This window comes from Kogia breviceps, chromosome 8 (genome assembly GCF_026419965.1).
Source record: "Kogia breviceps isolate mKogBre1 chromosome 8, mKogBre1 haplotype 1, whole genome shotgun sequence".
Classification (NCBI taxonomy): domain Eukaryota; kingdom Metazoa; phylum Chordata; class Mammalia; order Artiodactyla; family Physeteridae; genus Kogia; species Kogia breviceps.
This window is the reverse complement of record NC_081317.1, coordinates 118,428,531-118,446,113: the sequence shown is the minus strand read 5'-3', so window position 1 is coordinate 118,446,113 and position 17,583 is coordinate 118,428,531. Positions and strand designations below refer to the sequence as shown.

The following is a 17,583-nucleotide window of genomic DNA, read 5'->3' as shown; positions in this document are numbered from 1 at the left end:
GTTCCCCTCCCCAGGAAATTGCGAATCTAGTAAAAAGTGATCTCTCGAAGTTCCTGCGTGATTTTCATCGTGTCTAGTCCAAAACTGTAAACCCCGAATAATGCCATGGGACCCAGGAAGTGCCACTGGTGATGCTGGCCGTGCTCCCAAGAAGCAGAGAAAGTCAGGACATGACGAGAAAAGGCTGGCTTATTTGATGTGCTCTGTAGATTGATGCCCGCAGCTGTGGTTGCTGCCATTTCAAGATGAATGAATCCAGCATAAGGACCATCGTAAAAAAAGAAAAGAAAATTCGCGAAGCTTTCACTGTAGCAACTCCAGCACATGCAAAAATCTTGCACTTTTTGTGAAATACTCTTTTATTTCCTATTAAAAATGCAGCTTTTTTTGTGGGTGCTGTAAGAAAGGCTTACCTAGAGACTATAATATTATTGAAGAAGAAGCAAAGTCATTATATGACAGCTTAAAGTAAAAGGAAGGTGAAGGAGCTAAAGCTGGAGAACTGAAGGTCAGCAAAGGATGGGGTGAGAACTGTAGAAAGAGGTTTGGCTTAAAAAATGTCAAGATAACAAGAGAAGCAGCTTCTGCCAACCAAGAAGCAGCAGATGAGTACACAGAAGCCATTAAGAAAACCACTGGGAGGGCTTCCCTGATGGCGCAGTGGATAAGAATCCACCTGCCAGTGCAGGGGACATGGGTTCGAACCCTGGTCTGGGAAGATCCCACATGCCACAGAGCAACTAAGCCCATGAACCACAACTACTGAGCCTGCGCTCTAGAGCCAGTGTGCCACAACTACTGAAGCCCGTGTGCCTAAAGCCCACGCTCTGCAACAAGAGAAGCCACCACAATGAGAAGCCTGTTTACGACAATGAGGAGTAGCCCCCACTCGCCACAACTAGAGAAAGCCCATGCACAGCGACAAAGACCCAAACACAGCCAAAAATAAATAAATAAACAATTTTTTTTTTTTTTTAAAAGAAAGAAAACCACTGGGAGCCATGACCTGGAAACAACCTAAATGTCCATCGACAGAGGAATGGATAAAGAAGAAGTGGTACATATATACAATGGAATATTACTCAACAATAAAAAAGAATTAAATAATGCCATTTGCAGCAACATGGATGGACCTAGAGATTATCATACTAAGTGAAGTAATTCAGACAGAGAAAGACAAATACCATACGATATCACTTATATGTGGAATCTAATTTTTAAAAAATGATACAAATGAACTTATTTACAAAACAGAAACAGACTCACAAATTTCAAAAACAAACTTGGTTACCACAGGGGAAATGTTGGGGAGAGGGATAAATTAGGAGCATAGGACTAACATATACACACTACTATATATAAAACAGATAATCAACAAGGACCTACTGTACAGCACAGGGAACTCTACTCGGTCCTTTGTAATGACCTGTATGGGGAAAGAATCTAAAAAAGAGTCGATATATGTTTATGTATAACTGAATCACTTTGCTGTACACCTGAAACTAACACAATGTAAACCAAGTATACCGCAACAAAATTTTTTTAAAAAGAAAAAAGAAAACCATTGGGGAGAAAGGACATCTGTCTCAACAGATTTTTTTATGCGAAGAAAGTGCCCTATTCTGGGGAAAAATGCCACAAAGGACATTTATTAATATGGAAGAGAATCGAGCACCAAGATTTAAGGTAGAAAAGGATATGCTAACTACTGTTTTGTGCAAATGCAACTGGGTTTAGGATTAGAACTGACCTACCCAGGACTTCCCTGGTGGTCCAGGGGTTAGGAGTTCGCCTTCCAATGCAGGGAGTGCGGGTTTGATCCCTGGTCAGGGAGCTAAGATCCCACATGCCTCGAAGCCAAAAAATCAAAACATAAAACAGAAGCAATACTGTAAAACATTCAATAGAGACTTTAAAAATGGTCCACATCAAAAAAAAAAAAAAAAAAGAACTGCCCTAACCAATGAAGCTGCTGACCCCTGAGCTGCCCATCTGGTTGGTTGTACAACAAGAAGGCCTAGACAGTAAGAACCCTTTCTCCGTGTTGGTCCCATCCATGCTTTGTCCGTTATGCCAGGAAGCACCTTGTCAGGAAGGGACTGCCTTTTAAAGTTCTTTTGATATTAGACAATGCCCCTTGCTACCTGGAACCCCATGAGTTCAACACCAAAGGCGTCGAAGTGGCCTGCCTGCCCCAAACACAATGTCTCTATTCAGCCTCTAGGTCAGAGGGTCCTAAGGACCTTTAAGGCTCATTACACATGACACTCTACAGAAAGGATTGTTCATGCTGCAGAAGAGAACACCGACAGAGAGAATATCATGAGAGTGTGGGAGGATCACACCGCTGAAGATGCCTTCGCTGTTACACAAAAAGCCACGGACACCATCAAGCCCCAAACAATAAATTCCTGCTGGAGAAAACTGTGTCCAGATGCTGTGCGAGATTTCACAGGATTTAGGACAGAGCCAATCAAAGAAATCATGACAGAGATGCTGCGTGCGGCAAAAGAGGTGAGGGACGAGAAGGGTTTCAAGATGTGGATCTTGGAGAAATTCAAGAGCTAACGGACACCCCATCCAGGGAATCAATAGAGGGTAACTTCATGGAGATGAGGGCTTCCAAACCAGGCCCATGATGCGGAAGAAGACGCAGAGGAAGTGGTGGCGGAAGCAAAGAGACATCAGATTAGTCAAGACTGCTTCTGACTCCTTTCACGACGTGGACCCTTCTATGGTCCGGGCGCTGGAACCAATGCTGACAGTCGCAGAAGGACTGGTACCATGTAGGAATGGTTTTAGAGAAACTGAAAGGCAAACACATCAGGCAGAAATTACAGCATATTTCCGTACAATTACACAGAGTGTGCCTGCCTCTGTCGCCTGAGACACCGGGACGCACCTCCGCCGCCCCCGAGACAGCGGGACCCCTGCCTCCGCCACCCCCGAGACAGCGGGACCAACTCCTCCTCTCCCACCTCCTCAGCCTGCTCAGCGTGAAGGAGAACGAAGACCTTTATGATGACCACCTCCACTTAATGAATAGGAAATAATCATCATGTCATACAGTTACTAAGTTTATCTGTTGTGTACGTGTGTCTGTGTGAGAATCTAACAACCGTGTGAGACGCCCTTGTGTCATCACGATCACTGCCTAAGAATTCATTGTGTGCACCGCTGTGTGCGGGACTTGTATTGAAGTGCACAGCCTATCTTACATGAGCATAAGGTGATAATTAACCCAGAATTAATAATGTGTTAGCTTTGTTACTGTTTGGTAACTTTGCTTGCAAAGAATTACACTACCATACAGTACGCCTCTCTCTCCTGCAACTGGGGAAACTGTGTAACACTCTGTCATCATAGGTAAGTGGTTTTTTTAAAAAGTGCAAAAATGTTCCTAATACTGCATTATGGATATGAGTCTAATACTTTATGCCATAACATTTTATATTGATCCATCCCTTCATTAGTGTATAGACTAGGCTACCGTGAAGCAATTGTATCGACTGCTTTAGGCTACCATAAAGAATCATATTGCTGCTTCTTCATTATCGGTGCATGAATCATTAAACCTCTAAATAAATATGAATTTCCTTTTCATCTTTGATGTCTAGGGTTAGTAATACATATGACATCTACAGTGCTTTTTATCATATAAGACAATATCTATGCATGTACTGGCAGATGGACCATTCGTGTTGTAAACAGATGACATAAACTTATGGTATCGATAAATACAGTGCAGTAATGTAAATGAATTTTCTCTTCCTTATGATTTTCTTAATAACGTTTTCCTTTCCCTAGCTTACTTTATTGTAAGAATACAGTTTATGATATATACAATGTAAAAATATGTTAATTGACTGTTTATGTTGTCGTTAAGGCTTCTAGTTAACTATTAGTATAGTTAATTTGTGGGTGGGGGTCAAAAGTTCTACATGGATTCTTGACTTTGTGGGAGGTCAATGGTCCTAACCCCCAAATTGCTCAAGGGTCAACTGTGCAGTGTCTAAGCTCAACTAAATTACTTGTTCCAAATACATTTCACAGAAAAAGAATATATTCTCATTTTTTTTGCTATGAATTCAATCTGACTTCATGCTTTCTTTCTTTTACAAAGTACAGATGCAATCTATTTTTTCCTATATTCTGAAATATACATCAACAATTTTTTATGACAGTATATTTATACTTCCCTGACTTTGCTTTCCTTTTTTTGAGACTTAAATTTATCATCAGAATCTTGGGAGCTCATTGAGAGTTTTGAGAAATCTGGTAAGCTACATAAAGAAACTGTAATTTAATCTCTGAAATATTATTCGCAAACATTGTTCAGAGTGTGTGATGCTAAAGTTCAGATATTTTTTTTGATTCCTTTATTTACAAAAGAATTTCACAGAATACCTTCTAAATACAAATCAATTGGCCTCACTTCTACATTTAGAAAGAGAGTAATCATTCAGTATCAGAAATAGAAAAGCAAACATCTTATTATATAACAGTACCTTTAATGTTGATGGAAGGATAGACACTTTGTAGTGTGAGGTAGGTAATACCCTTTTAGTAAGTGTTGTGTGGAATGGGGAAAGTGGGCATGTGTATTATTGGAAATAACATGTGATTTTGTACCCTTATTTGTGGTCATGTAATTATTTAATCCTTGTTCTAAACCTGAATGACCTGCAGTTTCTGTGTTAAGACTGACATCTCTATAAAGGTTTGAGTGCAGAGACAGTTTGGCTAACAGCTTCCCTCTCTCCATCCAGTGTAACTGTATTAGTTCCTTCAAGAAATGTACACATTTTACCACATAAATCTCAGGAAAAGGATCAACTGATATCAAACTCTTAAGGAATCGCAATATATCCCATTTTAAACCCAGAAATGTTTAGTTAGTTTCTTGGTCCACCTTTGGGTTGTTTTTGAGTCGAAGTCCAGTAAATGCTGGCAGCCCCATGGCGGTGCAGTCAATCCTGACCTACTGAGCTCACGCCAAACCTGCTAACACAGTGATGATCACCCCTGCTTTTATTTTTATTTATTTATTTAGTTATTTATTTATTTTTGCGGTGCGCGGGCCTCTCACTGCCGTGGCCTCTCCCGTTGCGGAGCACAGGCTCCGGACGCGCAGGCTCAGCGGCCGTGGCTCACGGGCCCAGCCGCTCCGCGGCACGTGGGATCTTCCCAGACCGGGGCAAGAACCCGCGTCCCCTGCAACGGCAGGCGGGCTCTCAACCATTGCGTCACCAGGGAAGCCCCACCCCTGCTTTTAGAAAGTGCTTATGTTGCATATTGTAAAGAACGATTTTCAGAGAACACAGATCATACGCTGGAAAGGAGTTAAACAAGGACTTAGTATAAATAGTCCTTTGGTATTGCAAGAATTAATGCAGGGCTTCCCCACTTTTATATCTCATAACATACAACTGCATAAACTCAAAATACAAAATTTCTAACTAGAATTTATAGGGAAGATAGAAATAAATCCCACGATAATTTCATGTAGAAAATAAAATATTTGTGTAGAATCTGAAATTGATAGAGATCAATTTCAAGAACACACACACACACACAAAAATAGTTTTTCAGAGAAGAGTCACAACATCTGCACATTTAAAACCATCCCTTTCCTGGATATTCTCTATTTTTGAACAAATATTCATTTTAACCCAGGAATGTCTTTCAAATGTTCCAAAAGAATAATTTCATTTTTAATCATAAATCATCATGCAACACTTTCCAATAATTTTATTTATCTTTATTTCTGTGGATCTAGTAAAACAAAATTATGGAAGAACTGATCATTTATGAATATTACATTTTATACAGAAGTATGCATGTTCCAAGAGTATATTAATATGCTGATATTAAACTGTTTCTTAAAGAAAATTCATGTCACACAGGAGATATTCTTTAAAAGTACAATCTAGAAATGAAATATTAAAAGTAAATTTTTGCCCATTAGAGAAAGGCATAAATAAGTGCTTACTCAATGCTATTTTTAAGATAAATAAAATTTATAATCATAACTCAATAATTTAATACATTATTTTTCTTAATAGGGCTCTACAGAACTCAGAGCATGAAATAGAGAAAAAATGATGGTGTCAGGTCACAGGAGAACCCATTCCTGTATCTTGTCTTATTGTGGATAAATTTCTCAGGCTTTCTGGTTTAGCAAATCACAGCTCCCCACATCCGTCTAAAAATTTCAACCAGTCTTAGATGGGGTCTCGTCTGTTAAGAGAACTACTTTTGTTTGTGTTGCTGAATGTCTCTGAGCCCACATCAAACCTTCCTGGACACCAATGATCTGAAACACGAGGGACTCAGAACTCACGCTCCTCCTGCTCTGAGCAGGTCCCAGGAGGGCGAGGCTGAGCCCCTGGACTTGCTGCTGAACCCACCGCGACAGACCCTCAAGGCCCAGAGTTTGAAAAGTGTCTTTCAGTCACTCTCTGCTACAAAGTGAGAGAGTGGCATGCACATATATACACTACCAAACGTAGGGTGGATAGCTAGTGGGAAGCAGCCGCAGATCCCAGGGAGATCAGCTCGGTGCTTTGTGACCACCTAGAGGGGTGGGATAGGGAGGGTGGGAGGGAGACGCAAGAGCGAGGGGATATGGGATATATGTGTACGTATAGCTGATTCACTTTGTTACAAAGTAGAAACTAACACAACATTGTAAAGCAGTTATACTCCAATAAACATGCTTAAAAAAAAAATGCTAAAGGAGCGAAACACACACAAAAATTAAAATTATTATCTTAAATGTTACTTAACAAGTAAAGAGCAATATAAATGGCATGAGTGAACTTCAAAAGTTTTATCTCTAATAAAGTATTGATCACGGGACTGTAATATGGAATATCAGGTATAGAATGTTTAAGACAATAACGGCTTATACTAAATCCACTTCACATCCACTAAGTTGTTTTCCTATCTCTATATCCATTATTCATATTTGTCAGGCAAAAGGCAAAAAAAAATTCTCTGCATTAAGGACCCACGATAGTAGTTGTTAAATTACAAGATTCAGATGGCTATAAAAATATGATAAATGTTGACGGTGATGTTTATGAAACAGTCTTTGTCTCAAAGACACACCTGGCCCCAGCATTTCCTCCTTCATCCACGGCTGTGAAGAACTGAAACCAGCAGCCACGGAGAGGTTTTTGAAAGGCATAAACAATATCTCAAATATAAAAATGCCATGTAAACCACAATATATAACCTATAAAATTCAATTTATATACTGTAACCTGTGTCGGGTTAAATGTACTTCATTACTTTATTACAGATCAAACCAATAAAAATAAAGATTTAAGAACTCTAAATGAAAGAAAGTTTAACTTATAAAACTCTTCAGCAGGAAATTTTATACACACACAGGCACACATATACATACACATGTACACGCTCTACATGGGGTAGACACCTGTATTTAAAAAGGTTAGTATTAATTGATTTACCAGTTTCATTTTGACCAAACTAATTTATCAGTTACTATGTTACTATTGATCAGTTGTTGGCTTCAAATGAAACAAGAGATGTAAAACACACATTTTAGGCAGCATAGTTCACAGGAGGCATCACTGTAGTTTTCTTATACGTAGAAATCAGCATCTAGCTGTTACTATTGAAATTACAGAAATCTACAGAAAGACATTACTTGCTATAATAATTGAGGCGAAAGGAAAAAAAAATTCACTTACAGTATAATTACAAAAGCTCAGTGTATGTATAGAGGTAAATTTAATTGTGTATTCAATGACTTAACATTCACTGCAAGATATTTTAATAGAGGAGACAAATGTAAAAGTATAAATAAATTTTCATCACCTACCTCTCTTCGTATTCCTGCTTGAGCCCATGGACGTATCTGAAGGACACGGGCAATGCCCTTCACACTTGACTGAGATCTGTCTTCCTAAGATGCAAGCCTGGTATTCTAGTTTGCACTGTATAAAAAGAGAAAAAATGGTAATTCAATACATTTAGCTATATCAACCGGAAGTCAAGAACATGACAACAGGGCACCTGCAGTTCTATGACACCTGCTATAGGACAGAGGTGAACGGGTCAGAGCAGAGCGCGTTACACCTGAATCCGCACCCTGTGACGCCATTTCCCAGTGCGGCGTCTGGGCCAGCTTCTGAAACGTTCTCAGCCTCAAGTCCTCATATAAACAGTGGGGAAGATAATATCGAACCTAGTGGAATCTAAAAGAGTGATACAAATGAACTTATTTACAAAACAGAAATAGACTCACAGACTTAAAAAACAAACTTGTGGTTACCAAAGGGGAAAGGCAGGGGAGGGATAAAGTAGGAGTTTGGAATTGACATATACACACTACTTTATATAAAATAGATAATCCACAAGGACCTACTGTACAGCACAGGAAACTCTACTCAATATTGTGTAATAACCTATGTGGGAACAGAATCTGAAAAAGAATGCACATATGTATGTATGTATAACTGATACACTTTGCTGTACACCTGAAACTAACACAACAGTGTAAATCATCTACACTTCAGTAAAACATCTAATCCACAGAATTTTAAGAATCAAATGGTAGTAGCTACCATAAATCAGGCTCTCAGCAAATGTGAATAAAACCTGGATGAAATTAAAGGCAAACGATTGACATTGTTATGGCACATTAGGACATTTTTTTAGTTTACTTTTGTTTTAATTTTCTTTGTAAACATTGCTCTTTATAGAATTTTAAGCCTGAGTAATTTAAATAATTCTTAATATTTTATAACTGTATATTTGACATGATTTTAAAAACTGCAAACCTACTCCATCATTTAAGAGGCAATAATTATCTTCCGCCTCTAAAAAATATAGAACTTGCTAATTCTGAAGTAATGTGATTTCTTTCCTGGCTGTGTCCATAATTTACTCAGTGTAAGTGATTTTAAAATTAAATAGGGCAGACTTTCTGGCTCCAACTGACAAATGTACCAGTGACTAATTTAATTCAGCTTCAGCTGATATCAGGAAGCATGGAATATACCCAATGACTAATCAGATTATTCACATATATGTAACATGTTTTTCCTTGCCAAATAACTCTCTAGTGGACAGGCAAAATTCTTAACTAGGCTTGTTACAAAAAATAAAAAATTATTACACTTGGAATATATTTGTAGTGGCTTAGTGGGCCTTTTTGGAGGAATAAACTCTTTCTAAGGTATCATTATTTTTCATTATTCAATCTTACAAGAATCCAAGAAAAATGACCTTGTCATATAAAATCACAATGAATTTTAAACGTAATTTAAAATGCCCAATAGTAATCAAATGTAGAAATAAAGAGATTATGAGTGTTTTAATAAAAGATAATTTATATGAAACCTTGAGACTTCAAATTTAATATTCTTTACTGTAACTACTTTTAATTTAATATTTCAGAAACCTGGATTGGTCATAAGATAATGACACAATTTAAGAAAAGTTCAAGAGCAATTTTAAGTGGCATATGAAGAGACAAAGCCAAAAGTCAATATTAATTACAGCTAACGTGGAATTTTGCAATTTGAAAATGTTAGGCCCTTTCAAAGATGTTACACCATACTCACTTACATTGTAAATGTAGTTTATTTTAGCAGTGATTTTTTTAATAAAAAATGAGTGTCTGAAAAATACCTGAATAAACAAAAGTAGCACAATCTTTATAAAAAGTTGATTTAATTTTCATCAAAAAAGTTTGACCTCTTAGCTAATTTTCTTGGATATGTTACAATTTAAAAATTTCACAGCTGTGTTTAAAACTTGTATGATATGATGAAGTTGTAGCTTTGTAAAGAATTCTTTATAAAGAATTACTTCGTAAATGAAACAATTTCTCTCTCAGAATGATTCTATGGAACAGTTCTTTTCTGTACACATGTCTGTAAAGAGCAACAGAATGAGATGTCTAGCAAATACACCCTGTGCGTATAGTTATATGAATCTAGCTTCCTGTCATCAGAAAACCATTTATTTTTTTTAACTTATGAATTGATTTTGAAAAACATCTTCATGAAGAATTTTATTCAAATATACAGATATTAAAAGTACTATTTAAAAATATTTTTAAGCTACACCCACTGATTGCATTTCTAATTAACAATATTCAATTTACTTAATTATCACAAAGCTGAAATATTTATAACAGCAGAAGTGAACTAAAATAGCCCATAAAAGGCATGCTCATTAGTCTGTAATTACCCCAAAATGCAAATACTGTAGAGAAAGACATGATTAATGCATTCCTGATTACCTAAGACCTTTAGTCTTGAGAACACTTGAGTTACCACTGATCCTGAGAAGTGAGCCTGCAGGATGGTTTTTCTAATGTCAAAACTGACAACTGTCAGGGAAAATAAGTTATTTGTTTAAAAACAGGATCAAAGAAGATGTGATCTTTCCACCCGCAGAAAAGGACTCCGGCCAGGAGACCCTGGGATTGGCCACTGGTAAGGTCTGCAAGATGACGTAGCCCCCCGTGGTCAGGGACATGGGGTAGCCCAGAGGTTCTCGGCCAGGGGCTGACTATGCTCCCTGGGGACGTCTGGGGACAGTTCTGGTGTGACCATGGGGCGGGGAGCTGGGGGATACTGCTGCATTACTAGCTAGAGGCCAGAAGCGCTACTGAACACCTCGCAGCACACTGGTCAGCCCCTCCAGATTAAAGCGCTACCTGGCCTCGCATGTCAGTAGAGCCGAGGCTAAGGAGCCTAGTTAGGGGTGCTGGTCTCCCAAAAGACATCAGATGGATTAACTCAACTCTCAAGGCCTCATCCACACTTCCTTAGGGTGTTTTATCTTGAGCATTCACTAAAGTAACACATACAAAATAAAAACAATGGTATAACCAGCTACAAGTACTTTATATTTTTTATTTTTTTAAAGTAAATTTATTTATTTTATTTATTTACGTTTGGCTGTGTTGGGTCTTTGTCGCTGTGCGTGGGCTTTTCTCTAGTTGTGGCGAGCGGGGGCTACTCTTTGTTGTGGTGCACAGGCTTCTCATTGCGGTGGCTTCTCTTGTTGCGGAGCATGGGCTCTAGGCGCGTGGGCTTCAGTAGTTGTGGCACGCGGGCTCAGTAGTTGTGCCACGCGGGCTCTAGAGCGCAGGCTCAGTAGCTGTGGCCCATGGGCTTAGCTGCTCTGCAGCATGTGGTATCTTCCCAGACCAGGGCTTGAACTTGTGTCCCCTGCATTGGCAGGTGGATTCTTAACCACTGTGCCACCAGGGAAGCCCTACAAGTACTTTAATTTCCCAGAAAACCCAGAAAATACAAAGTAGCTAAGACAACAACATACAGTTTATCAACAGCAACGTTCACGAGGCATCCCTGAGTGTGAAGCTCTGGGATCTGATGCATTACTGTTTTGATCATTGAGTAAGACAGGCATACTCTTAAACATAAATTTTACAAGTCAAACTTAGCTTCTGCATCTGATCAGAAATATCAATACATGGCTCAAATGGGGTTCAAACACTCTTTTATAGTGTTTCTAATGTAGAACAAGAATGTAGTTAGCAGTAGGTAAAATAGCAGCAATGTTCTGTTTGGTACTGTAGTGATAAACCAATTTCTTCCAAGTGAAAATAAACTGAGGAACACGGGATGCTATGCATCACTTTTCAGCCTCCGTTTTACCTGGGCTGGACTGGTTAACACACCACATCATCCCCCTTTAATACCTTAGAGGCACAGTATCTCAGACACGCCCTGCGCTTTCACAGGTGGCTTTCCTCACGTCAGCACGGCGCCCCCTTCCCGAGCACAGCCTCCAGCAGGGTTTCCTGGTCCCTGCTCTGTGCGGCCCAGCCCAGCCCGAGGCGGCCGAGGAGGGGGTAAAATCCCAACCCCTTCCTTCCGCTGGGATTACCACCTGCACGCAAGCGCTCATCTCTCTTTTTGGAACACCCTGCATTTCGTTAAGGGGCAACACCCTGCTCATTCGGGCACCTCACTTCTCTTTCCACTACAGGATGTTCCATCACACACCCTCACATGGGGACTCAGGTGACCTGTCACCCTTCCACATTCGCAACTGGACCTGGTGCGGGGGGCGGGGAGGTCCCCCGGGGGCTCACGGCAGGTGTGGGCACGGACACGAGGGTCCTGCACCCGAGCAGGCTCCGGGGCTCCCCGACACACACGTCAGACCCCTTCTTCCAGACACTTGGCTTGCCCTGCACCAGGCCTCCAGTCAGCATCTTGAGACTGGGCTTCGGAAAGGACCAGCGGAACGTGGGCAGACAGAGGTGAGGTCACAGGAGGGCAGGAAGGATGCTTCACCCCGAGCTCATACACTTCCAAGCCTCGTCCTGTCCTGTCGACGTGCACAGTGGAAGGCTGCCGCTCCGGCTGGCGATTCAGTCACCTGACAAGGGGAGCTGCCAGAAGCAAATGAGGCAAGAAGAGCATCCACGACCCTCACCTCACCGCACACGTTCTCTCGCACCTAGTACAGTCTCTGGACCAGTATGTCTCCAATTCTGCAAACAGGAATTAGTATTACAGATGTTCTTTCTTCCAAAATTAAACACCTCACCGCAGAAAGCTGCCTCCTTCGGCACACAGAGTTTACAGCATCCCGAACACGCCAAAGAGAAAACAGTGGGCGTGGAGCGTGGACTCGGAACTGGTTTGGGGCTGGTTTTCCTTTGCTGAGTCTTTGTTCCCAGGTGTCCCTGGGGTTTCTACACTGCACTCTGCCTTCAACTCAGTTTAATCCAGAGTAATCCTACAAGGTCAGGATGCGTAATGTCCCTCACCTCAGGCAAGGCTGCTAGGGTCTGCATAAAGAAAACCCGCTTTTCATACATTGAATTATTTAGTGGAGCTGCAAGACCATCTAGTCAGGGTCTCCTAGTCCGTGATTCCTGTGCATAAGACAGAGCTCACGTATGGATTTTCCTCTTTGTTAGGCGATTGTTGTAAACAGTTGTTCTAGTCTTCAAAATCTGGTAATAAATTTAAAAGATTTTAAGCGTCATAGGGATAGTATGTGTATTTTACCATTATTTCGTGCTTACATGTTTCATTGAGTTTTATCATTAAACCAAAATTCTTACTTAAATTATTCCAGATCAAAGTTTCTTTCAAGTATCAGTAATAGTTTCAATTAAAATAAGACCTATAAAAACATATTGTTTGATGACTGATACAATACATACATGAAATTAATAAAATTATTTTAAATGACTACTGATTTGCATTTCCTTTATTTACCTTCATATATATAACATGAACTTTGTAAGATAACAACTCAGAATTTTCCAGAGGTGCAGGAGTGGTTACAAATACTTAAGAAATGGATGAACACAGGTCGTGACACCAATCACTCCTAAAAATGAGGAAGACATTCGAGGAGACATTATCTTTACACATAGAAATGACAGTGAATTTTTAAAAAAAGAATGGGGGTAGGAAACAAGAGGTGTATTTTTAAAAACATACAAGGAGATGAAAGAATCAGGACAGAAGGTTAAATTTAGGTAACAAGAGAAAAGCCTCTGAAGACCTCAAAGCAGCAGAAGACGCCAACGATTATACAGACATGGAAACACTGAGGTGTGATAGTTTGTGCACACGTTTTAATGTCTGTGGGGCTTACATACTCAACTTTTCATTTTAACTGTTTTTTAATAAATAGAAAGCAAGAGGAAATTCCTTGTTTACCATGCTTAAGAAATACCGAGCGCTTGTTTAAAAAGTATGCACATTGCTCTTAAAGCTAAGACTCACACTGAAGGGTCAGCTGCCCTATACAGTTTGATGCACTGGTAGCAAAGATTTCCTTTGGGATGCATGGAAAGAGAAAGAGGGGAAGAGGAGTGCCATCAGCTTTGACACAAAGGTACCAGGACACAAGACTTGGTTTTCTCGCTGTGTCGAGTGACCCCTTGAGTAAAGGGGAGGGGGTAACTGAGGAGCTAGCGCCTCCAGAGCAAGGGTGCCCTCTGTCCACTGACCTCAAGAGGGCACCTGCAACCAAGACCGTGATGGGAGAGAAGATCCTCCGCTTCCCAGGAAGGACGGAGGGCCTGCTATCGGGGTGATCAAAACACAGGATGAAGGACGATTCACTACAGGGAAGGTGAATGTAAAAAGGACATACGCCAGAGTGAGGTGAAGCAGAGTAGCAGCAAACTAGACGGCCTTTCTGAGGCGGACAGTGCACCCAATATTAAGCCAAAACCACCATCCTAGGGGCTTCCCTGGTGGCGCAGTGGTTGAGAGTCCGCCTGCCGATGCAGGGGACGCGGGTTCGAGCCCTGGTCCGGGAGGATCCCACGTGCCGCGGAGCAACTGGGCCCGTGAGCCACAACTACTGAGCCTGCGCTCCGCAACAAGAGAGGCCGCGATAGTGAGAGGCCCGCGCACCGCCATGAAGAGTGTCCCCCGCTCGCCGCAACTGGAGAAAGCCCTCGCACAGAAACGAAGACCCAGCACAGCGATAAATAAATAAATAAATAATCTTAAAAAAAAAAAAAAAAAAAAAAAAGAACCAACCACCATGCTGGAACACACTCACACAGACATACGTCTGTGACCAATTCGCATGCATCCTCGTGCACAAAACTACTCAAATGAGTTCACACGCATCCCCCTGTTCCGATCCAACGCCCCGGATCCCTTCAGGACTATTTTCCACGTTTGTCAGCACTTCGTCCAACAAGGAGAAATGTGGATCCGCTCACACGCTCGACTTACTTTTGTCATTATTCCACAGCACCACTCAGGGTCCTCTCCCCAGCATGGAGGGTCCCGGAGGAGCCGCACCGGACGCCCAAGCTCTCAGGCACAGGCAGACATCCCTCCGGCACCGAGGTTCCGGTTCAGCCCACCTCGTGCGGTGGGTCCCACGGAGCGCGAGGCCCAGGGGAGGGACCTAACTTCTTTTCCTGTAGCTCCACCAGTTTCTAAGAGAGGAGCGCTGAGATCGCAGGACGTGTTAGAGACATGCGACAGTTTCTCCCTGTAGAAACTGCTTTAGGTATCTGGGGACTAACTATACACACGTGAGGCTGGAATTCTTCGAATTTCCAGGTGAATTAACCTATTAATCATCACGCGGTCATCCTTTTCATCTTCTACGGCTTTTAGCGGAAGATCTAGTTTGTCCGACTGTTCGGCAGTATTGGGGGTCCAGTCCCCAGGGATCTCCTATGTTTGTACACATCGTGGGAGCAGAGGTACCGAGGGCCTTTTGCTTTGTGTAATCTCTTAAACGTGTCTGAACATCAAGCGTCCTTGCCGGGGACAGATGATGTGTCCCCTGCAGACAAGGCAGATTTGTTTGCGTCTCGGTAAAACAGCGGCAACTCCCGCCAGGGGGCAGAGGGTGGGCGGGCCTGTCTGCAGCCCACGGTCACACGTGGGGTTTCCTCTGCTGTGCCACAGACGCCGTGTGCGTGGAGCATCCAACCGGGTCACTCGGCACGGCCCTTGGGAGCTGTGGGGGAAGGAGAACGCACGCCAGCACGAAGACCGAGCTGCTGGTGTCCGTAACAAGTGACACAGGAGGCCCGCGTCTTCTGCAGCGCGCGTGCAGCAGGGTAAAAATCCCAGACCCTCACAGCTCTCCGCAGTTTTTGCGCCAGTGAAGGCCCTTTCTGCAGGCGAGAGGACGCGGGGCCCCGAGCCCGGGTCAGAAGAGGAGCAGATACCCGGGGCACACGCCCTCAGGCCAGTCACAAGCCAACGCCGGCGACAGGCTCACCCCCCGGCCCCCGGTTCCCCCGGGCCCGGGCGCGAGGCGCGGCAGCGCGCGAAGCCGGCCACATGGGCTCTGCTTGCGGCTCCCGAGCGCCGGGCGGGACGCGGAAGGCCGCTCTGCTGAGCACGCGGCCAGCTTTCCAGGTGCCGAACGAGGCGGAGGGCCGCGCGCACGCCTCCCCCTCCGGCCGAGAGCCGCGGCCCGGGAGGCGCCGTGCAAGTGTGGCCGCGGCGGCCGTGCCGGGCCTGCTGGGGAGGGAGCGCTGACCTGAGCCGAGGGCCCGGGCAGGGCGGGCAAGCCCGCTGCCCTTTCGGGGGCCCCTTCTGGGCCGGCCGGCGCCCACACCCCGCGCCGCCTGAGCCGGAGCGGCGTGCTCTCGGGCGGAGCAACCCGGGCGCCGCCGCGGTGGCCTCTCGTGCGGGCTGCTTCCTCGCCGTCTGCCTCCAGAGCCGCCGGACGCGCGCACGGCCCGGCATCGGCGGCGGCCGCGCGAGGCCCTGCGCGAAGGAGAGTCAGGCCTCGCTCTGCGTGGCGGGGAAGGCTGAGCCACTGCAGAGAAACTTCAGGGGCCTGTTCGCTACGGCTCCTTAAACTACGTGGGTGGATTCGCAAGGTCGGCGTCTCCCACGCGGAAGGAACGCTGTTACCCCTTAGGTCGCCGCCCCCAAAGTAGTCCCGGCGCCGGACTGTTCCCTCGGGGCCTTGGGGGGAGAATGACGATGCTCTACGTCATCCTCTCATCAGCTCAGCTGACCGGAAGCCGTCCAGCAAGCTGTGTGCACGCCCCACCGCATCCCCGATGAACCCTTCCGGGGCCTCATCTCTCCCGACCCGCTTTCAGGTGACACCGTTGCTACTGCAGTTGCAGTAGCGCTGAGACATATCTGCGTTATGCGTTCGACGTGCTGGACTATTTGTCGTTTGACCTCAGGGCAACCTTTGCCACAAAGTCTACTCATTCACAGGCTGACAGGCACAGCTGACTGCGTTGCATGGACAGTCCTTGCCCCTCACCGTCCACAAGCGGCTGGTCTTGGTAGGCAATGGCTGCTCTCTTCAAAATCCTGCTCAAAAGCGTTTCTGACTGGACCTGTCTCACTGACGAAGGCAGTGTGGTCACAATTCCACTGCTTCCACGAAGGGAACATAACCGCTCTGCTGGCTCCTGGGTAACGGAAGCACGAGAAAAACTATACGGACTTATTTAAACATTCAGGATCTTTACTTTCTTTCCTAATTGCCGTTGCAGGCTGGTTCGACGCAGGACCTCTGCGTGACGGCCTGTCCACAGGGGACCTTGGGCATTAAGCTCAATTCTGGTTCCAGCCCCTGGATTCCCTTGTTGGTTGGAGGTGGTCCTGGACATCTGTCCATGCAGGTCACAGGCAGGGATGTAACGTGTCTCTCTAACTTTGACAAAAGTGCCCTCTTCCTTCCTGGGCTGGACGCTTACGGATGAAATGTTTATGGGTGAGGTTGAGAGGCTGATAGGAAGAAATGGGACCTCTGAGTTGCTGTCATTGGCAGGGTAATTTTACGGTAAAGCAGGGAGATCCACAACCCCAACGCCCGGGGAGGGGACGCCTCAGGCCCTGGGAGATGGCGGAGGGAGAGGCATCACAGATGCTCCGTCTTGCAGAACAATGCCTGTCTCTCCCCCTCAAGGCAGGTGCCCTGTGTGCCCTCCCAGTGCTGCAGATGCCTTATTTAAGATACCTGACTGCTGGAGTTGCCCTCCCTGGACCCCCCTTTTCCATCCTTCCTAACTTACCACACAGCCTCCAAGAACAGGAAGGCACGGACCAGCTCCTGAAACTCCTGTGTGAACACCTGCCGACATGT

At 44.1% G+C, this 17,583-nt stretch overlaps 1 protein-coding gene across 5 annotated transcripts in view; it reads right to left on the bottom strand.

Annotated features, from left to right (window-relative positions):
• The window catches only part of SPOCK3 (SPARC (osteonectin), cwcv and kazal like domains proteoglycan 3), a 414,509-nt gene that overhangs the window by 133,638 nt on the left and 263,288 nt on the right, over positions 1-17,583 (bottom strand). For all 5 annotated transcript variants that reach the window (XM_067040090.1, XM_067040089.1, XM_067040088.1 and 2 more), the window contains one exon: positions 7,853-7,967. In XM_067040090.1, the coding sequence (XP_066896191.1) occupies positions 7,853-7,967 (115 nt within the window). The remainder of the gene's footprint in view (positions 1-7,852; positions 7,968-17,583) is intronic.